The sequence below is a fragment of the Schistocerca americana genome, chromosome 2, assembly GCF_021461395.2.
Source record: "Schistocerca americana isolate TAMUIC-IGC-003095 chromosome 2, iqSchAmer2.1, whole genome shotgun sequence".
Classification (NCBI taxonomy): Eukaryota; Metazoa; Arthropoda; class Insecta; order Orthoptera; family Acrididae; genus Schistocerca; species Schistocerca americana.
Window position 1 is genome coordinate 1,113,038,056 of NC_060120.1, and position 23,269 is coordinate 1,113,061,324.

A 23,269-nucleotide genomic window follows, 5' to 3' on the forward strand; every position below is an offset into this window, starting at 1 on the left:
CATAGTGATAGACATCCCTGGGGTTGTGAAGCAGCTGAATGGGTTGAAAATAAATAAATCGCCAGGTCCTGATGGGATTCCAACTCGGTTTTACAGAGAGTACTCTACCGCATTGGCTCCTTACTTAGCTTGCATTTATCGCGAATCTCTTGCCCAACGTAAAGTCCCGAGCGACTGGAAAAAAGCGCAGGTGACGCCTGTATATAAGAAGGGTAGAAGGACAGATCCTCAAAATTACAGACCAATATCCTTAACATAGCTTTGTTGCAGGATTCTCGAACATATTCTCAGTTCGAATATAATGAATTTTTTTGAGACAGAGAAATTGCTGTCCATGCATCAGCAAGGCTTTAGAAAGCATCGCTCCTGCGAAACGCAACTCGCCCTTTTTTCACATGATATCTTGCAAACCATGGATGAAGGGTATCAGACGGATGCCATATTCCTTGACTTCCGGAAAGCATTTGACTCGGTGTCCCACTGCAGACTCCTAACTAAGGTACGAGCATATGAGATTGGTTCCCAAGTATGTGAGTGGCTCGAAGACTTCTTAAGTAATAGAACCCAGTACGTTGTCCTCGATGGTGAGTGTTCATCGGAGGTGAGGGTATCATCTGGAGTGCCCCAGGGAAGTGTGGTAGGTCCGCTGTTGTTTTCTATCTACATAAATGATCTTTTGGATAGGGTGGATAGCAATGTGCGGCTGTTTGCTGATGATGCTGTGGTGTACGGGAAGGTGTCGTCGTTGAGTGACTGTAGGAGGATACAAGATGACTTGGACAGGATTTGTGATTGGTGTAAAGAATGACAGCTAACTCTAAATATAGATAAATGTAAATTAATGCAGATGAATAGGAAAAAGAATCCCGTAACGTTTGAATACTCAATTAGTAGTGTAGCGCTTTATACAGTCACGTCGATTAAATATTTGGGCGTAACATTGCAGAGCGATATGAAGTGGGACAAGCATGTAATGACAGTTGTGGGGAAGGCGGATAGTCGTCTTCGATTCATTGGTAGAATTTTGGAAAGATGTGGTTCATCTGTAAAGGAGACCGCTTATAAAACACTAATACGACCTATTCTTGAGTACTGCTCGAGCGTTTGGGATCCCTATGAGGTCGCATTGAGGGAGGACATAGAAGCAATTCAGAGGCGGGCTGCTAGATTTGTTACTGGTAGGTTTGATCATCACGCGAGTGTTATGGAAATGCTTCAGGAACTCGGGTGGGAGTCTCTGGAGGAAAGGATGCATTCTTTTCGTGAATCACTACTGAGGAATTTTAGAGAACCAGCATTTGAGGCTGACTGCAGTACAATTTTACTGCCACCAACTTACATTTCGCGGAAAGACCACAAAGATAAGATAAGAGAAATTACGGGTCGTACAGAGGCATATAGGCAATCATTTTTCCCTAGTTCTGTTTGGAAGTGGAACAGGGAGAGAAGGTGCTAGTTGTGGTACGAGGTACCCTCCACCGTATGGTGGATTGCGGAGTATGTATGTAGATGTAGATGTAGTTCCAAGTCTGCCCACCAGGTACAAATCTGGCGCTGTACAGCATGTCGTCGTCTCCAGTACTCATACTGAACGAATTTTGGAAGCAGCAGTTAATAATGTTAATTGTAAAATCAACATCGTGCCTTTTCTACATGTCCGACCTTTCCTACACACTCCACGTCCATCATCCAGTACATATGGAAACACTGCTATACGTCTTTTCTGAATTCACTGCGCCATATTTTCACCTGGTGCCAAAGTTGGATCTAATTGCTTTTCCAGCGTAAATCGGTTCCGCATTAACGCATTGGAATGTCTACCAAGTTTCGCTGCCATACGATAATAACAGCTCGGACTGGACCTCTGTGAGTAGTTGCACTTTAATTATAACACTCTGTGCAATAGGAAATCAAACTCATGTAACTGTCATAGCACTGAAATACAGCACTTTGATCTACTCCTTCTCTACAATGATTCCACCAGTGGACTAAGGCTAAGCCTATTCGTGAAATTAATGGCATAGAAATTAAGAAACAATAAACAACCTATTTCACCAACACTGGAAATTTACCTCACGTATGGCAATGATGAGAAATCTTTTTTTTTTTAATGGAAGTGGATTATATGGGTTTGATTATATATGATTCATATGTATTTGAGACAGTTGTTGCGCTGGTGAGTATATAGCTTGTAACAACACGATACTGACCAATGTCGAGTAATTGTAGAGAATAGCTTGGGAAACAAATTGAAGATTCAACTCATGTAGAGAAACATCATCCAATGACGCCATTGAAGACTCTCTCACTTTTAAAGAAGAGCTCCTTACCTAGTGATGTCATTAAGAAACTTCTTCCTGGTGCGGCGGTCCCTCATACTGACTGCTATCTTCGTGCGACCAGCTATCACCCGCCACACCAACGTACTGGAGTTTTGCGGACTCTGGCCAAAAGAGCTTATGCCATTTCTGGCGACGAACATTTGAAAGAAGAACTTGATCATTTGAAGATTGTTTTTAATTATAATGGATATACGGAACAACAAATATGCCGTGCTCTTCAGTTTGGTCCGTCACGCGAGTCAATAGAGGATACTTTTGAAGCTGGTGCTTATTTACCCTTTGCGGGAAATATCATCCAAAATTTCAAGAGTTTTAAGAAAATATAATATTAAAAGTGGTTTTACGCCGGTGGCCAAGACTAGAGCCCTTCTTGGCTCAGTTAAAGATAATGCGGGCTTGAGGAGGCCCGGGGTTTATGAAATTCCGTGTCACTGTGGAAAGAAGTATATTGGTCAAACTATTCGAACTATTCAGGACCGGTGCGTGGAACATCATCGGCACACTCTGTTGTTCCAGCCTGAGAACTCGGCAGTGGAGGATCATTGCCTTAACGAAGGACACAGGATGATATGTATGACAAGACACAATTGATCTCTCCCGCTTCTCGCTATTGGGAATGTATTCTTAAAGAATCTATTGAAATTAGATTATCCAGTAATATTATTAACAGGGATAAAAGTTTTCCTCTAAGTAAGATATGGAATCCGATTTTGTCCGACATTAAGAAACAACGATCTTCTTTTAGATCTTTGGATTCTCCCAACTAGTGCTGTTGCGGTTTATCGTTTCTGCCGTCTTCTCCCACCGGCGCGCTGCGTGCCTACTTGCCGCCAGGAGACGCTGCCCATCATCTCGCGCACGCGCGGTGCTCTGTCCGTGGTCTAAAAGGTTTCCGTCGCTGTTGCTCGAATTCAGTTCCGGCGAGGCAGTGCACTAGCATTAACTCACCTCAAGATGGTGGCCAGCTGGTCCTTCGAAATATTGTGTCTGGACGACGACATGATCCGGCTCAAACCCGTGAAGAATATCAGAAGTTATTACGCCGGGAAAGTCAACGAAATCACAGTGGATAAGTCGTTGTCGCATCACAAAGCAGCTCAGTAAGACGCTGAGTCTGTATCGAAGATAAAGTTCCTCTTAACATATTGGAAGCAAGATTATACTACGTCATGTTTTGTTGAGCTGATGAAGATATATAGATCTTTTTCCTAATTTACGGATTTATGAAATAAATACATTATTTTTAAATAAAATCTGTAGAGATTCCAAAGTAACGAAAACATATAATTTCCATCTATTTTCTCTTCAAAGGCTTGCAGTATATCTCAAACGAAAACACTATTTTTGTCAAAATGGCATATTTTTTAAAACTGATTGACCTAGATTTTCTAACAGTCCTGATGCTAAGCGGTGTATTACCCCAACATTTTTCAAGCCTACAATGCGATATTTACATAATTTTACTGTGTCATATGTACATGATGTTTTTCTTTTTAATTTCCATCCTGTTCACAGAATATTTTGAAAAATGTACGTGTCTACCATTTTAGATATCATTTACCAATATTAAGTATGTTATTCCTCCTGTATATATACTTAATGCAGTTACAAGAGTAATAAAGTCAATCTGGTTTCTTAAATTCATCTCTATAAGAGACAATAAATGTAATGACAAAGCAAAAATTACCGGAAAGACATGTACCAGAGAATAAATTAAAAAAGATAGTAAGAATTTCTTGCATACAAGATCAGCATGGACAGTTAAACTGAAAGGTGAAATTAGCATAGGCAGTAAAATTAACATATAATAAATGCAAAGCACAAATAAACTAGAGCCGTGTGTTGTATGTTTTGTCTGTAACTGGCTGCACTGCCAACTGTGTCATCAGTGAATAATACCTTCTCAGTTTACAAGTCACGTCACTTAGAATAACATAGTCGAGCTTTCAACGGCTGTCTTCGCCATCGTCATCAGGAGAGAAAAACCACTGAATACCGGAATAGCACGAGGTTCCGCTTATACAGCGTGTTTCAGGAGGTAAGCTTCGTGGTGATGGTGATTTTGAACACAAAACTTCAGATGAACATATGCACTTTTCTTGACTGTATCTGACATACAGCTGTTTGAAAATCGAAGGCGTCACTCTTGACCAGCACTCACATGTGAATACAACCAAAGGAACGTTAGGCCACGTAGTATTGTCTTTACCGACCATTTCCGTGAGCACTTCACTTACCCATGGCGGGGCGACGGTTCCTGCAAGTGTACACGTTGTCTGCCTCACGTCTCAATACTACATTCTTGTTACGTTTACAGTCTAAACCAGGGGTGTCCAACCTGCGGCCCATGGCCCACGTGCAGACGAAAGCAAGTATCAGTTTCGCCCAAGAAGTGAGCGGTAAAAGAGAAAAAGAAATTATTTTTTAAAGTTATAATAAAATGAAACATAATCCTAAAGATGGGACGAAATACGCACCCGCACTTCTCGACTTGATGCAAAAATTTGAAAATCGATTTCAGGTTTCTGGAAAAAGTATTCAAAATTTTTGTATTTGTGGAAAATCTTTCACAAATAACATTCACCTGCTGCACTCTCATCTATTAGTTTAGTCATCTTTGTTTGGAAGCACATTTGTGAAAAGTTATTTTCAAGCGTAAATCACACGAAGAGTAAATACAGAACCAAAATCTCCGATGAACTTCTTGAGAATAGCAATCACTTCGACCAAAACTGATACTGATACACTACTTTCACAAAATCCAAGTCAAATGTTACATTAGTTCTATGATTTGTAATTTCTTACATGTTAAACTATTAATGAAATCTCATATGTGAAATAAATTAATTGCACATTACTTGTTTAGAATAAAGAATCATAAATTAATAAATTCTAAATTACTTAAAGGTGTTAGTATATATCTCCGACCGTCTCTTTTTCTGTTATTGTTTGTGTTAAATACGTTATTTAAATATGTTATGTACGGTCCAAAAATACTCGTCTTCTTCCAATGTGGCCCAGGTACGCTGAAAGGTTGGATGCCTCTACTCTAAACAGTATGGGTCAATGTAGTGAAAATGCCATATATCTCCACACAGGCGGAGTATGGTGACAAAATCTTTCCTAAGGGTTTTGCAATTTGAATTCCAGAGCTGCTGTTTGTGAATACGAACGACGATATTTTAGTCACAGAGTTCGGGATAGCAGAGTATTTAATAGGGTGTGTGATAGATTGAGTGAGCGTAGTGCGCTTCCCAGCGTACATGTTATATCTGAACGTTCCGTGCAACTAGGTCCTACTGAAGCTGAGAACATTCTAAAATTGCAGAACGCAGCCCAAGTACCAGCTCTAGAAGAATTGCTGCGCAGCCTGGTATTCCACAAACATGAATGATGCGCACGCTACATAACTGCGTATACACCCGTGTGATAGCCGGAGCGGGCAACTTCTGCATGGAGCACAAAATGCAATATGAAAGGAATTCTCCTAACGAATCGTTTCCAATGAACGTTGTGTTCTACGCGTTTTGTCCACTGAAGAGTCAACGTTTACCCGCATTTGCATCAATAACACGCGCCACTCTCACGTCTAAGCAAACGGAAATCTGCCGCAACTGCGGAAACAAAAATTCAACAACGTTTCTCAGACAGAGAATCTCACTGAAATGTGTAATGGGCGTTGGATCGGTCGCCGTGGAGTCATTTCTTGGCCACCGAAGTCACCCCACGTTACTCCATTAGATTACTGTTTGTAGGGGTTGGCTTAAGAGCGAAATCTACAAGCTCAGAGTGGACACAAAAGAGGAACTTCTCACTCGTATTTTACATGCGTGTGCTCAAGTACAAATAAGCTCAGAGTAGCAAAACAGCAGTTCTATACAAGAGCTGCAAAATGCATTGCAGCTGACGGTGGATTTTTTAAACATCTTGTGAGGAAATGTACACAATTAAACAAAACATTAGGGCACAATGTTTCATTCACTATCAGCTGCTTTTTTCTTGTTGTGCACTGTTTTCTTTAGCTTCCAAGGAAACTGTTAAGAACGAGGCATCTGTTCATATGACGTCTCTTGTTCAGAATCAGTAATACTATAATCTCTCAAAGCATGTACCTCTCCTGCAGACTCAAGCTGCATAGGCGCGATAGCAGCACCTAGAATCTTCCAGAGAAGTCCGAAGAGACATATATGCGGGAAGTCGAATTCGGCAGCTCGTAGCAGTTCCGGCTCGAACAAGACCGAATAGGATCGTCGCCAAGTTTGAAACTGTCGCTTACGTCTCCGTAAAAGCGTTAAGCAACCGTCTTTGTTTTCGCTCGACATCCAAAACGCGTCCCCGTGTCCTACTAAGTGCGTACCCAAGAGCTCTGTTAAATTTGTTGCAGTTTATTCTAGTGTCAGCCACCTCCTTCATAATTTAATCCCACTATTATGACGTATGAGCCAAGACTGTCGTCTTTTCAAACTGTATTTTACGTCCATGCTGTCCGACTTCCCATGCTCCCTTCGTTTAATATGTCGCTTGTGCTCAGTACAATGCACCGCAGCTGTGTGAATAAGTTTGACCTGTACAACGTATTTCCTTAAGAGCGTGCAAAAATTTAACAGGACATAGAGGATGCACCACTGAACGATTTGAGATAGGGAACTTGGGGTCAGAGAAGCATTCTTATGGAGATAATAGGAATAATATCACATTACTGTGTACTTTTTTATTTACATTATTACCGTTAACTGCAGATGCCATCACTGACACATTGAACGTATCTTTTGTATTGTGTCTTGCAAAATATGCTGAAACTGAATGCCATCAACCTCAACGCAATCATGATATCGCCGAACAAGATTCTCACGGTCCCTAACAAACATCCCTGGTGTGTTTCGAATCACATGACAGGCAACTGCAGTTCTGGCAACTAATTCCATCTCCGTACCCACTGGGGTCTCATGCACAAATGACTTTAGATACACCCATAGGCAATGATCAAGGGGATGCAGGTCAGGTAACCTCGCAGGCAATGCAATAGGACCTCTCCTTCCAATCCAGCGACCAGGAAATACTTCCTAGTAATGAGTCTCGTCCTCCTCGTTTACATGCAGGAAATCAGTAATGTACATGTAAGTAAACATCACAGTATTTGTAAACTTTTACTTATGTTAGTTGTAAATAAGCTGAAAAACAGTGATGCTAAACAAAGTGGTAGACAAGTTTACTTCCATATTTCGCATAGCTGGCTTCTCCAACCCCAGGTTCCCCGCCTCAAATTGATCAGTGGAGCATTCTGTGTGCCTTGTTCAATTTTTGCACGCTCTTACGGAAACACCCTGTATATAAGGGGCAGCCAAACGAATACCGAACGCCCGCCGCAACGGGACGTTCGAATGATTCCATTCAAAAGTAATCAGCAACGCGAATGGAAATCAATATGTTCCGAGACTTTATGTTACTCATTGTGTTACTGTTTTAGTAAATGTTTATTCTAATACTTATACTGGATTGTGATTGGTAGCCTCTTTCTCTTACATGATAAGCAAGCTATCGTTCGAAAAATGACAACAGGAGTTATATCAAAATTTGTGTGCTATTTGCTACAATTACCTGTTTCCTTAGAAACATAGAACTAGTCCTTCAGGCCCTGTTCTCCAACTGTCTTTCTGAAAGAGATTGGATATATAAACGACCATAAATATTTTACTCCTAGAATACCGGCAACCGTTCAGTGCTGGCACTGAGTGCTGGGGACATTCCACACATTAAAAACAGCACGTATTACTCGTCTACATTTTCATAATTGTCTAAAACTCCTTTCTATCCAACAGCTATGCAAATGATTAAGTAGTAATACGCTGCATTTCGGTTGTCACTGTTGTTCCGTTGCGAAAAACAACCACTGGGGTATTCGCGACACCTCGCGCAACTCCTTCTGTAGCAGGAATCAAAATAATACCAAGTGACAGTGTTTTAAATGTTTAAAGATGTTCCATTGTTGTCGTATTTCTTGCTACGTTAAGTGAACTGATTGTTGTCTTGTAACGCTATTCCAAATGTAATTCATGTGAAATAAAAGCCTCGAAGTCAGTTCGATTTCTGTCATTGTATAGCAACAACTCGATCTACAGTTTGTGGATATGTAAGAAAACGAAACATGAATGCAGAGATTACTAAGAAGTTGAAGCAGAAGAAACACTTGATCAATCAGATTCAGAATCATCTGATGAGTGCAAAGAACTGGAACATGAAACTAATGCGAGGGGATGGTCATGACATTGAAGTAAGTTTAGAAAATAACATTTTCTGCTTGGGAAAAGAAAAATAAATGAAATGTATGAAGAACATGAAATGTAATGACGCGACTTCAAACTAAATTACTAATCTACCAGATATGAGGTGCAAGCCAGAATTGCGAAATCAATCTTATACTGCTCCTCTTTGTTTTTTACAGAAGGTATATAATCCATTAATGTGTACATAAGAAGCATTTCTGGGAATTATGCCTGTAAACGAAACGCCAAAGTGACATGTGGCTGAAATTGCGGTTTTTGTTGGGTTATTTAATTTGACCAGTTTCTACTGCTCTGGACATTTGAACCTAAAAGACCTGTGGGACACAGGTGGTTTTGGAATTGAGCGATGAGGATATACTAGCTCCTGTTCCTGTCCAGATGCATACGTTTTGATGACATTCAAAGTAGGGAAGAGAGAAAGAAAGATAAACTTTCACCTATTAGCGAAATACTTGAACTGTCCAGGCGAAATGTAACAAGAGCTACACAGTCTCTGAATATACTATAGTGAATGAATAGTTAGTCAAAGGGTAGTTTTTGCAGGTATACATCAAGCAATCCATCGACGTAAGGTCTGAAAATTCTAGCCCTCTGTGAGGTCAAGACTCGGTATGTCCCTGCCATGGAAATTAAGACGAAAATCAGCCATATGGTCCGTATAAGGTATCAAATTCGCTGCACGCTGCAAAATGTGGGAATTCGGCTGAGCGAGGCAGCTGAGGCGGCTGGCCGTAATATAAAGACAGACAGACGGTTCACTAGTTGCAGCTTGTCTAAAGAGCTGCTGGAGAAAAAACCTACTTTGGTGGAATTTTTCGTAAAAATAAAACTGAACTTCCTCTTGAATTTGTGAATGTGAAACGATGTAGCTTTTCTTGGATTGCAAAAATATTTGACAATCGTCTCGTATGTCTAAAAAAAAAAAATAAAGAACGTGATACTTTTTATATCTGGGCATTTTGCTAGTACAAAAAAGACAGTGCAGGAGAGAAAAAGAAGCCTGAAGTTATCACGATATAGAATTCCACAAAAAGAGGGGTCGATATATTGTATGAAATGTGCGCTATCTACTCCACGTCCAGAAAACAATATTTTTACGTATCCTGGATGTTTCTGGTATAATTGCTTAAATAATATTTCTGGCAATAATGAGACAAGTAATATGGCGAGAAGACTTTCTGCAAGAGGTAGTAGTTCAGCTAATACGACTGTTATATAAAAGGGAGCAGCGACGACATCCGTAGCCAAATCTGTCAAAGTGGCCAAGATGACAACACAAGAACAAGGATCTTCAGCAGAAATACCAGGTCTTGCAAATATAAATGTAAACGTGAAACAAACGGAAAAGGAAGATGCACAAAGTCCCCAAGACGAAAAGATGTGAAACTATGTCAGGTGCGTATAAAAAGGAATCCAAGTCATATGGTTACAATATGTAGTGATTGTATAGATAAAGAACATATTTCTAATTCGGAATGAATCGGAAAATTCATGTTGAAACTTGACAGAACTAATAGATATTAATCAAATGGGAATAGAAAGAAAAATATATTACTATTTTATTACTATTTTTAGTGTTAATGTTTCAATAAGACTTCAATACAACAATATTACAACGTTGTTTTTTTGCATGATAACACTATTTAGGCTGTCAGACCTTGGGATGTTCCCTGCAAATCGCGCCAGTGCTAACGTTACAATACAGTGCGCCAGTCCTCAAGGGTTAAGCAAAATAAGAAGTTAATTTTACTGCTGGCAGAGTTTTGCTTTAATGCGCTTTCGCTATTTACTCTCAGAGTTCAATATAAAATGCAGTATCGCTTGTTACCACTGTGCAGTGTTCACACCAGTGTAGATGTATAGACTTATGCCTTTGAATCTTTCGAAACTGAAGTAACAGTTCACACTGACCGACTGACACTTCTTTTTCAGAGAGGGGGTATTCTGGAGGCTACGTACTTAAAGAGCCACGAGGCACAAACGTACGACAGTGAGAAGTCTGAGTGGATTCCGCTCAGGAGCCTGTACCACACCCATAGGTACTGAACATGACGCTGCCGAACTGCACCTCACCTAAGGCTCTTCTCTATACTGGTCCCAGGCAGTTTAACGTCTAAAGCAGTGAAAAGAATCCAAGTGCCTTGTGATGTTCGCTGGCGTAGAATAAGGTTGTACACACAGAATCAAGGAGGATGGCGTAACCTTTCACATGAATGAGCTATTTATTAACCTACATGTCTTAATGTGATGAACAATCGCGGTTTGTATTCTGCTGTACAACTATGTGTTGTAAGGGTAAAGTAACATTATTTCTTTCTGATCTCAGGTTTTTTTTCTAATAACCTTTCAAAAGATAGGATTTAGTGATAATGGTGTACATCTAAATGTTATTATTTGTACATAGTTATAGATTTTGTTACCTTAGTACTCTTCCTACAATATGTCTCAGGTTTAAAATTATCGTTGCAAATTAACGTGCGAAGCAAAGTAAGTATTGTAATATAACACTGTGCAGTCTTTGAGAATGTTGTTACTCTTCTTGAAGTGCTATAATAGTAAATATGAACATAAATATGGTAAAAATTAAATGACCTTTTAATGAAGATGCGAACAGTGTTGTTTACACTATACATTTGTAAAGCAGTACTTTCATTTATTTTACGTTTATTACCTTGAAATTATACTTTGTCTGGATGTTTGTCTCGAATGTTTCATTAAATAACTTTCACGTCATACACATTTGACTGCACTGTCTTATACTGAGCTGACAAAAGTCGCAGGACACCTCCCAGTATCGTGTCGGACTTCCTTCACCCCAGCGAAGTGCAGCTACTCGACGCGACGTGGGCTCAACAAGTCGCTGGAAATCACCTGCAGGAATCTTGGGTATTAATAACCGCATCAGCCGAATTTATTCGTTCATCACTGGATCACAGCCGGTTTCGTGGCAGTAAAAGGCTTTTCTTCAGGTGAACATATGATGGAAGCTCGGAATATTTCTACCCGCTCATAGCTGTGGTTGCCCCACCTACAAGGTTGCCTGCCCTGCAGAAATATTGAGCTATGCTGTCTCTATACCCGTTCATACTTGCAACAGTGTTGCCGGTGCAGGATTTTGTGCACGAACTAACCTCTCCATTACGTCCCGTAAATGTTCGATGGGACTCTTGTCTGGCGATCTGGGTGGCCAAATCATTCGCTCGAGTTGTCCAGAATGTTATTCAAAACTTCAAACCAAACATGAACGATTAGGGCCCAGTGACATGACGATCTGTCATCCATAAAAATTACATAGCTGTTTGGGTACATAAAGTCCACGAATGGCTGCAGATGGTTTCGAGCTAACTGAACAAAACCATTTCTAGTCAATGATCGGTTCATTTGAGCCAGAGGACTCAGTCCATACCTCGTAAACACAAGTTTGTTTGTGTGGTCATCCTCCGCAGCAAACAAGCTTGTAAACTCAGCTCATACCACTATGCAGCCATCAACAGCTTGTACAGTGCCTTGTTGGCAACTTGGATCCATGACTTTCTGCGCAACCCTCTAAACCTACCACTAGCTCTAACCAACTGAAATCTGGACTCATCTGACCAGGCCACGGTTTTCCAATCGTCTACGGTCCAACGGATATGGTCACGAGCCCAGGAGACACGCTGCAGGTGATGTTGGGTAGTTGACAAAGGCAATCACGTGTGTCACCTGCTACCATAGCCCATTAACACCCAATTTCACCCCAGTCTCCTACCAGATACGTTCGCCGTAGGTCCCTCAATGATTTCTACGGTTATTTGAAGCAGAGTTTCCTGTCTGCTAGCGCTGACGCATACGCTGCTGCTCTCAGTCATCAAATGAATGCCGCCAGCCATTGCGTTATCCACAGACAGAGGTAATGCCAGAAATTTGGTATTCTTTGTCTACTCTTGACACTGTGGATCTCGAAATACTGAATTCCTTAACGATTTACGAAACTGTATATTCGATCCATCTAGCTCCAACTAACATACCACGGACAATGTCTCCATAATCACGTCGCAAACCTTTTGCATTAATCAGACATGTGGTATAAACATATGAGCAGTGGAAAATATAGTGTTTAAGTGAACACTTTGTAAATAGGCTGTTCAGGTTTTTATGTTGGTAACGCCATGTAGCGCTCTATATGAAAATCACTGATTGTGCTGTGTGCAGTCTGTGGCTGTTTTGCATTGTTGGAATATTTGTTATTGTAGATTTGGGCAGTTGGATGTGAACAGCTCGTAGCGTTGCGCAATTGGAGGTGAGTCGCCAGCAGTGGTGGATGTGGGGAGAGAGATGGCGGAGTTTTGAGAGCGGATGATCTGGACGTGGGTCCATCAGAGACAGTAAATTTGTAAGACTGGATGTCATGAACTGATATATATACAGGGTGAGTCACCTAACGTTACCGCTGGATATGTTTCGTAAACCACATCAAATACTGACGAACCGATTCCACAGACCGAACGTGAGGAGAGGTGCTAGTGTAATTGTTTAATACAAACCATACAAAAATGCACGGAAGTATGTTTTTTAACACAAACCTACGTTTTTTTTAAGTGGAACCCCGTTAGTTTTGTTAGCACATCTGAACAAATAAACAAATACGTAATCAGTGCCGTTTGTTGCATTGTAAAATGTTAATTACATCCGGAGATATTGTAACCTAAAGTTGACGCTTGAGTACCACTCCTCCGCTGTTCGATCGTGTGTATCGGAGAGCACCGAATTACGTAGGGATCCAAAGGGAACGGTGATGGAGCTTAGGTACAGAAGAGACTGGAACAGCACATTACGTCCACATGCTAACAACTTTTTATTGGTCTTTTTCACTGACGCACATGTACATTACCATGAGGAGTGACGTACACCTACACACGTGGTTTCCTTTTTCAATTACGGAGTGGAATAGTGTGTGTCCCGACATGTCAGGCCATTAGATGTTCAATGTGGTGGCCATCATTTACTGCACACAATTGCAATCTCTGGTGTAATGAATGTCGTACACGTCGCAGTACATCTAGTGTAATGTCGCCGCAGGCTGCCACAATACGTTGTTTCATATCCCCTGGGGTTGTAGGCACATCACGATACACATTCTCCTTTAACGTACCCCACGGCAAGAAGTCCAGAGGTGTAAGATCAGGAGAACGGGCTGGCCAATTTATGCGTCCTCCACGTCCTATGAAACGCCCGCCGAACATCCTGTCAAGGGTCAGCCTAGTGTTAATTGCGGAATGTGCAGGTGCACCATCATGCTGATACCACATACGTCGACGCGTTTCCAGTGGGACATTTTCGAGCAACGTTGGCAGATCATTCTGTAGAAACGCGATGTATGCTTCAGTGCTCTCCGATACACACGATCGAACAGCGGAGGAGTGTTACTCAAGCGTCAACTTTAGGTTACAATATCTCCGGATGTAATTAACATTTTACAATGCAACAAACGGCACTGATTACGTATTTGTTTATATGTTCAGATGTGCTAACAAAACTAACGGGGTTCCATTTTTAAAAAAAGTAGGTTTGTGTTAAAAAACATACTTCCGTACATTTTTGTATGGTTTGTATTAAACAATTACACTAGCCCCTCTCCTCACGTTCGGTCTGTGGAATCGGTTCGTCAGTATTTGATGTGGTTTACGGAATATATCCAGCGGTAACGTTAGGTGACTCACCCTGTATATTATGACTTTTGAACACTATTAAGGTAAATTCATTGTTTGTTCTCTATCAAAATCTTTCATTTGCTAACTACTCCTATCAGTATTCAGTGCCTTCAGTAGTTAGAATCTTTTATTCAGCTGGCAGTAATGGCGCACGCTGTAGTGCAGTAGTTAGAGCAACGAAGATTTTTGTGAGGTAAGTGATTTATGAAAGGTATAGGTTATTGTTAGCCAAGGCCATTCTTTTGTAGGGATTTCTGAAAGTCAGATTGCGTTGCGCTAAAAATATTGTGTGTCAGTTTAATCACAGTCATTTATAATTTTTCTGACGTGACGTTTCATAACTTGACAGTATTAACTAGCACGAAACTGTCGTCCATAAAGTTTCCGTAATTACGTAAAAAATGCTGTAATTTAGATGCAATCTAATATGTACACATAATTTTCAATAATAAATAAGAAACTGAATCTTTATACTGTTGAGAGTCTAAATTTAAAACGTTATTAGCAAAGAAATAAATGAAATGGCAACGATTGTGTTTTGCCGTGGATGAGGATGTGGTCTAATGTAAAACGGGCCAACTCATCTAAACTGAAATCGCTCCGTTGCTATACCATGCGAGAGAATTCGGGAAATCTGATCTATTGTATACCGCTGTAAGCAACATTTGTTCGGCTAGCTGAGACAGAGGTTTCTGGGTAGTATATACCGCAAACGATATAATTCTGTTGTTTGCCATTATAGTAATAAGTTCAATGGGAAAGTTTCACTGATTTCTGGGTGGTGGTCATTGATGGCTATTCCTGTATCTTATCCACACCATAGACAACTGGATTAGTATAACGTATTTTTGTGCTCTGATATTACTGCCAGCCTTTGATGTCAGAAACCCAGAAGGAATAATGTCAGAAGTATTTGTCACTAGGTTGCACGAATGAGACAGACACTAACTAAAAATTATTTTAACGTAGTTTTCTTTGCACAAGTGTTCTCTTTGAAGGTAAAGGCTTCATCAACGACAAAAAAGGGAATTTTTTTAATTACTCGTGGTTTTCAGACGTATAAAAATATAAACGTACATTAGAGTGTAATCCAATATAAGAAAACAGCATTTATTTACTTTCATTAGCTGTAAAAATTTTGTTCATGGAGTAGTACATTATCAGAAATTTGTCTACATTTCGCTATATTTTCTAATATAAACTTGTAAAGAAAACTTTCTACAAGTTCAAAATTGTTAATATTTCAGTAGTGGCAGCACTATGATTCAGAATGAGGAGTGACTACACTCCACCACAGATGTCTATTAGCACTTTCCTTGATTTTCCTTTGCCATTTCACTCAGTTATCCCCTGCTTCTACGAATCTTAAAAACTAAAGACACATCTGTATCACGCGTCTTTGTCATAATGATGTAAACGAGTTGTAGAATAAACTTGTGATCAGTTTACCTCTTTTGTATGTTTACCCTCTAAACGTGCACCAGCAGCGCCCGAGAACTGGCTAGAATTATTTTTGGTGTTCCATGCGTCAGGTGTTGTGAGCTGGGTGCGCTCACGTGTAATCGTACAGAAGTAGCATGTCGTAGTTTTCCAGTTGGTGAAACTGATGAAGGTATACCGCGGAATAGAAAGTGGTGCTTGTGATTCAAGTAATGCGTCGTTTGTGGTGAATTTGCTTACATTGAGAAACTGTATGTTTCCGCAATCGTTAACTGTACATTTTTTATGTATGCTGTGCTAATTTACAATGCAACGAGTTTTAGCCGTTCAGAACGATATAAAGTACCGTCGCAAAGTCTTGAAATAGTGCCACTAGAGACAGAGCACGTATTTCGAATCACATCGGCGCAGTTTTGTGGTGCTTGTAAAATATCGCGTCAACACACCGAGCCAGTGAACTGGTTGGATGTACTTGCAGTCATTTATGGTATTCGACTGAACTGTCATTCAGGCGCACTTCGTGAACGGTACCGCTCGGCGCCGCACGCAGGTGCTACGGTAATATGTTTGTGGTCGCGCTGCTACATTCATCATCGACCGAATCGTCGTCTAGCCTGTAGGTGCGTGAAATGACTTGTCACTGCGTACGCGAACCTTCTGTATATTGCGTTCGACTAAGGAACTAAACTCTTTACAAGGAAATAGCAAGCTGGTGGCTTGGCGACACACAATTTTAGAACAGATGAAATATATCTGAACTTAAACTATTTCTTGTTGCTGCGAAAAAGGACAAGAACACACACAATACTCATCTCTCTGATGGCTCGAAATAACTCACAGTCGATAACAGCACCCCTGGCGGCTGACACCGAAAGCTGATTGACAGCTGCGCCGTAACAATATTGATGTGTTGGTAAATGTGCCAACACCTTGTAGATAGAGGAGGCCGAAATGGAAGCTATGTAACGCAGACGGGCGTGAATTCTGGAACAGGATAAGTATTGAATGCTAATAAGAAAAGTATGCAGCTCCTCGAATACTTAACTTTTATTTATCCTTGTTGTGAATACAGCATTCCGGATGAGACATTTCATACTATAACTATCAAAGTATCACTTGCTATGTAAGGCTAATGGCGCCTTGCTAGGTCGTAGCCATGGACTTAGCTGAGGGCTATTCTAACTGTCTCTCGGCAAATGAGAGAAAGGCTTCGTCAGTGTAGTCGCTAGCAAAGTCGTCGTACAACTGGGGCGAGTGCTAGTCCATATCTCGAGACCTGCCTTGTGGTGGCGCTCGGTCTGCGATCACACAGTGGCGACACGCGGGTCCGACATGTACTAGTGGACCGCGGCCGATTTAAGCTACCACCTAGCAAGTGTGGTGTCTGGCGGTGACACCACAAATATTATACACTTACTTTCGGCGCGCACACAAGTAGACATTGGACTGCACTACACTTCGAGAGAACTGAAGCTCGGCCGCTATATCCGCCCGTTCAGGGGAAGCGGATCGACGTACAGAGAGCGCACCGGCAAGTGTTGTCGCCGTGCACATCTCGTTGTGCGGGTCAACGGCGGTTCTGTGTCAGGTGGTGACAGTGTTGACGCCAGTGTTGGTGCCGATGCTGACGGGTGCAGTTGTGGGAAGTCAGGTAGTCGACCATCGTGTGAAACGTACTCTGGTTTTATGGAGACTGTAGTAGGCTTGTCATTTACCATTAACTCGAAGGTGTGTTTCCCTCGTTGCAACACTATGTGGGGACCGGTGTAAGATGAATGCAGCGAAGGTCTGATGACGTAGAGCATGACATAGATGGAGGTCGGTAGGTTCCGATGCACGTATTAGGTAGCAGGGATACCACGCCTTGAAGCTTGGTGTGAGTAAAATCGGGAGACATATTACCTCAGTCGACGTAAGAAGCCGCTATGATCGACACCAGGTAACTGTGATGGTTGTGCTGAACAAACTATCCAGGTAGCGCTGAATTTCGCTGTAAAACAGTTCTGCTGGTGATGTATCTATACCTAGTAATATCGTTAATGATGTTGTTGTCCAGTCTGACTCTTGGCTAATGACTGCCGTTTTGCACGAGCGATGCCAATCATACCATTACTGGCCGGGTGGCAACAGTTGGTCGTACGGTGCACCGTGCTGCAGGCCTTTAGTACTTGGGAGAACAGTTCCGACTGGAATTGGAACCACGATCTGTCGTTATATGAAGCGGACACCAAAAGCGAAAAATCCAGCTTGATGTGAAGGTGGACGCCAACGTTAGTGGACATACATTATTCAGCAGGGTTTCTTCAGGCCTGCGTGTAAGATGATCGGCCGAGGTACGAATATATTGTTGTCAGCAGGAAGAACTAGCGGATCAACAATGTCAATGTGGATGTGTGTAACCCGTGTATTAGTAATCGGGAAGTATCCAACCAGCGCATGTACATGACAGCTGACCTTGCTCTGTTGGCACCTGCAAGTCCATTCACTGCAGTCTTTTTGTATTCTCTGCCACAAAAAGCTACTGGGGACTTTTCTAACCGGTGGCCTCATGTCAAGATGATTTAAGTTGTCAAAGGCGGTACGTTACTGGCAAGAATGGACTTGAGTTGCCAGTGGAGAGGTCACAGTATATTTTGGTATCGGGCTTGGTACATCTACTAACGGTGCGTTACTGGTAAGAATGGACTTGAGTTGCCAGTGGAGAGGTCACAGTATATTTTGGTATCGGGCTTGGTACATCTACTAACGGTGCGTACTGGTAAGAATGGACTTGAGTTGCCAGTGGAGAGGTCACAGTATATTTTGGTATCGGGCTTGGTACATCTACTAACGGTGCGTTACTGGTAAGAATGGACTTGAGTTGCCAGTGGAGAGGTCACAGTATATTTTGGTATCGGGCTTGGTACATCTACTAACGGTGCGTTACTGGTAAGAATGGACTTGAGTTGCCAGTGGAGAGGTCACAGTATATTTTGGTATCGGGCTTGGTACATCTACTAACGGTACGTTACTGGTAAGAATGGACTTGAGTTGCCAGTGGAGAGGTCACAGTATATTTTGGTATCGGGCTTGGTACATCTACTAACGGTGCGTTACTGGTAAGAATGGACTTGAGTTGCCAGTGGAGAGGTCACAGTATATTTTGGTATCGGGCTTGGTACATCTACTAACGGTGCGTTACTGGTAAGAATGGACTTGAGTTGCCAGTGGAGAGGTCACAGTATATTTTGGTATCGGGCTTGGTACATCTACTAACGGTACGTTACTGGTAAGAATGGACTTGAGTTGCCAGTGGAGAGGTCACAGTATATTTTGGTATCGGGCTTGGTACATCTACTAACGGTACGTTACTGGTAAGAATGGACTTGAGTTGCCAGTGGAGAGGTCACAGTATATTTTGGTATCGGGCTTGGTACATCTACTAACGGTGCGTTACTGGTAAGAATGGACTTGAGTTGCCAGTGGAGAGGTCACAGTATATTTTGGTATCGGGCTTGGTACATCTACTAACGGTGCGTTACTGGTAAGAATGGACTTGAGTTGCCAGTGGAGAGGTCACAGTATATTTTGGTATCGGGCTTGGTACATCTACTAACCTCAGTTCCAGCGCTGTCGATGAGGTAGTTTCGAAGCCTCTTTTTTGTGGTAACCTTCGATGCGACCAAACTACTGAGGTCATTGGTCACTAGACTTACGCACTACTTAATCTAACTTAAACTGACTTAATAGGAAGGAGAATCGGCATGTGTCGTATTTTTTTGTTTTATTATCCGCAGAATCGATTTTCGGTCACTTAGTGACCATTCTCAGTGCTGTAATACACAATTAAAATTAGTAGGCACTGGTATCAACAAGCTTAGAGCGATCACATAAAACTCATGTTTTATGTGATCGCTCTAAGCTTGTTAATACCAGTGCCTACTAATTTTAATTGTGTATTACAGCACTGAGAATGGTCACTAAGTGACCGAAAATCGATTCTGCGGATAATAAAACAAAAAAATACGACACATGCCGATTCTCCTTCCTATTATAGCTACTATTTGGTCTTGGTGCACAGAACACTCCATAGAGTCGCCAATCAATTAAACTGACTTGCTCTAAGGACAACACACACACACCCATGCCCGAGGGAGGACTCGAACCTCCGACGGGGGGAACCGCGCGAACCGCGACAAGGTGCCCTAGACAGCGCGGCTACCCCGCGCGGTTGAAGCCGTTGATCAGAATTCTGTGCCTAGACGAGTCCGGCGAAACCTGCGGGGTTTGAGATGTTCGAATGCCATAGATGGACGCAGGCAGTAGGCCACCACGTTATCAATGCCCGATACGTGCATGATGTCTGCGCTGAATTACGTCACGAAACCGAGTTAGCTATGCTGGCGAGGCGAGCAGTAGATGTTGTTCTGCTGGAGTGTCAATGGTTTGTGATATGTAAAAGTCGTGCACTTCCTCGCTCCCAGTTGCGGGCAGAAGTATTTTATTGTCGCCTATATTGCAAGGAGTTTCCGGTCGTAAGTGGTCACATGACGACAGATTACAGGAGCAGAACGCCAAAGGTTGCCATCTGCCCGCATGGAACTGTGCTTCTAATTCAGGATGAACGAGGAGCGTTGCACTACTTATGCTACGCTTCCACCCTCCAAAGACCGAACTCATGGCGTCAGCCCACTGCATTGGAGATTTGATTTTTGGAATGGCGAGTGCCGTGCTAAGAGGTTCTTGTAAAGCCGCTGCGTGTGGCAGATGGTGACAGAAGTTCAGCCTGCCGAGAAAACTTAACTCCTGAACAGTGCACGGAGGCATGATCTGCAAAGTAGCTTCTACTTTTTCAAGCTGCGGAAGTGAGCCCTTGGACGAAATTCTGTGCCATAAATAATCGATGTGTGGCTCTCCAAAAGCACACTTTGTCGTTTTGATCTGATTGAATTACATTTTCCTGAAAACATGTTGAGTCTCAACTTTATCTTCGATAAGGACAGAGGCTGAAGTAATGAATTAAGATTTGTTTCAAAGCTAGGCCCTTAAACCAGGTCTCCTGCTCACTAGACAGATGTGTTATCCTCTACTCTACCCTCGAATTGTGGCTATCATATCTGCCTGGATTAGCCGCGCAGGGTAGCCACACGGTCTCAAAACGCCTTGCCACGGTTCAAGTGGCTTCCCTCATCGGAGGTTCGAGTTCTCCCTCAGGCATGGGTGTGTGTGTTGTCCTTGGCGTAAGTTAAAGTTAGACTGAGTAGTGTGTAAGCCTAGGGACGAATGATCTCAGAGGTTTGGTCCTATGGGAACTTACCACAAATTTCCAAAAAACTTTGTTGGCTGGATTACCTTAGTCCATTGCCCTGCATAACACAAACTTGAATTCACGCCACAGCTCATCCTGATCTTTCCATTTCTCAGGTTGTCACTAATGCTGAGACTGTACGATATTGGTATAGCACCCAGCTTTGTACGTAATGGACATATCCTATTCTTATTGAAAATAAAGTTGTGACTCAATACGTCTCCAGGAAAATATAATTCCATCAGATCAATGCATCACCTATGCCTGAGATACAGGGAAGATTTTTCCATTACATACAAAGCTCGGGGTCATTCCATTATCAAAGAGCGTCGGCAATACTGACAGTTTCAGAAGGGGAAATCAAAATGAGCTGAGGTGTAAACTGAAGTTTGTGTTAGGGAGGGTACTAGACTTTCAGCTGTGTTAGCCCCAATGCCACGAAGATTTAGTGGATAACACATATGTCTCGTAAACAGAAGTCCTGGGTTCAAGTCCCAGCCTTGCCATAAATTTAAATTCATTACTTCAGCTGCTATCCTCATCGAATACTTGGCTGTGTTCAGTACCACACTGTATTTATTTAGCCGTTCCAAGACCTGTATCTGGTGTTGCTCACATTATTCCTCAGTTGACGAGATGAGACCGTCGTGTATGTATACAAAAGAGAAGAGAAGTCTTTGCAGAAGTGCATTGATAAACCGTTGGCATGTTTATGCGGCATTTCACAAGCTGTGTGTCATACACAGACACTCAAACAATCCAACTGGGGTGATAATTCCATTTTCTGAAATGTCTTCTTCCACTAAGTGTAGGTTTATATATGCCTTAGCGCAGTCGAGTACACTAAAAATTGTCACACCACATAATACGTGGTGTAACTCCCTCAGTAGAGGAATGAGATTCTGATATGGCACTGTCGAGGCATTGAGAGCAAAATAATCCCCACACAGACGCCGTAACCCTCTTTCTCTGGCACCACGTCAGAGAGAGAGGACTGTGGACTACTGAATGGCCATATGATCCCCTCTCTCTATGTGGCGTTAGAGTCTGCCTTTCAGTCGCCAACCAAGCTGGTACCGGACGTCACGGTCGGCAAGAAACTGTCGGGTTGTGCGTGGTCTTGATGTGATATTCTGTATCATGACAGATCTCTGTTGCAGCTTCTGGGTGGGGTGTGGGGGTGGGGGGGGTGTCACGTCAACAACAGGAACTGTTGTGGCAGTCATGTGTGCTCCCCAGAAAGTCCCTACACAAATTTGACTGAGTGCATCACTACACAGTGACAGAAGCCCTGAGGCGTAGGCCAGTTATGTCGTCCAACAATTGCGCATATCTGGTAGGAGGTGATAGTATGCTAATAGATCAGAACTAAAGATGGGTTCAGTGACATTTGTAATCCTAAAATTCCGTATGAACGCTTGGCGCAGCCCCAGGTCTCATTCCATTGGGTGCCATGGATTGGTATTGAAGAGTTGTTTATAGCAGACAGATGGAATAAGGTTGCTTGCCTATGACAACGCAGCAGACTCCAGAAAAAATGCACAACTCTGACCTGGTATCCACTAGATATTTTCGGTCTGACTTTTGGGCACTTATAAAAAGGACCTGGAATGGCACTTGGCAACAGGTGGCAACATTTGACTACCGCCGACATTTTGGTATGAGCATGATGATTTGCACTTGTGTAACTGGTCCCAAAATCTTCTGCGATACCAGAAGATTCAGTGCTTTCTCATCCAGATGTTGATGAGGTAGCAAGGGAACAACTTCTAGAACTCCTGTGGTACCGGTTTCTGTCGCCGCTGCTCCCATGCCGCAATAGTATCTAATCATTTCGCCTGTGGAGGGCCTCCACCTTAGATGCCAGATTTTCATAATCTGATCATGTGACCATTAATGACACGAGGCTGTGACACATCACAGCTGCTGCACCAGCTGAGGTAGAGAACATCGTCGGTGGTACTGCATTATTTGATGCTGTCAGCACATTGTCACACACACTGCCCGACACACCAGTCAGGAAAGGAACTATAATGTCCACTATCCTGTCAGCCAAGTCGACAACCGCCTCCAAAGGCGATGCTGTTATGGCTTTCAGCTGTGGCAGCAAGCAACTGCTCCACAATGTGCGCAGCAAGTTGCCAGGCACAGTTCCAGTGTGCACCTTGCTGTCCAAACGCCTTAAGTATTGAGAAGGTTTTCGGTCCCCTATATCCTCTTGGATTA

At 42.3% G+C, this 23,269-nt stretch overlaps 1 protein-coding gene across 1 annotated transcript in view; it reads left to right on the forward strand.

Annotated features, from left to right (window-relative positions):
* LOC124594711 (Down syndrome cell adhesion molecule-like protein 1 homolog) overlaps nt 1-5,736 on the forward strand; it is a 143,664-nt gene extending 137,928 nt beyond the window's left edge. The window contains exon 17 of the mRNA XM_047133079.1: nt 5,671-5,736. Coding sequence (XP_046989035.1) covers nt 5,671-5,736 — 66 coding nt within the window. The remainder of the gene's footprint in view (nt 1-5,670) is intronic.
* The last annotated feature ends 17,533 nt before the right edge of the window (nt 5,737-23,269 follow it).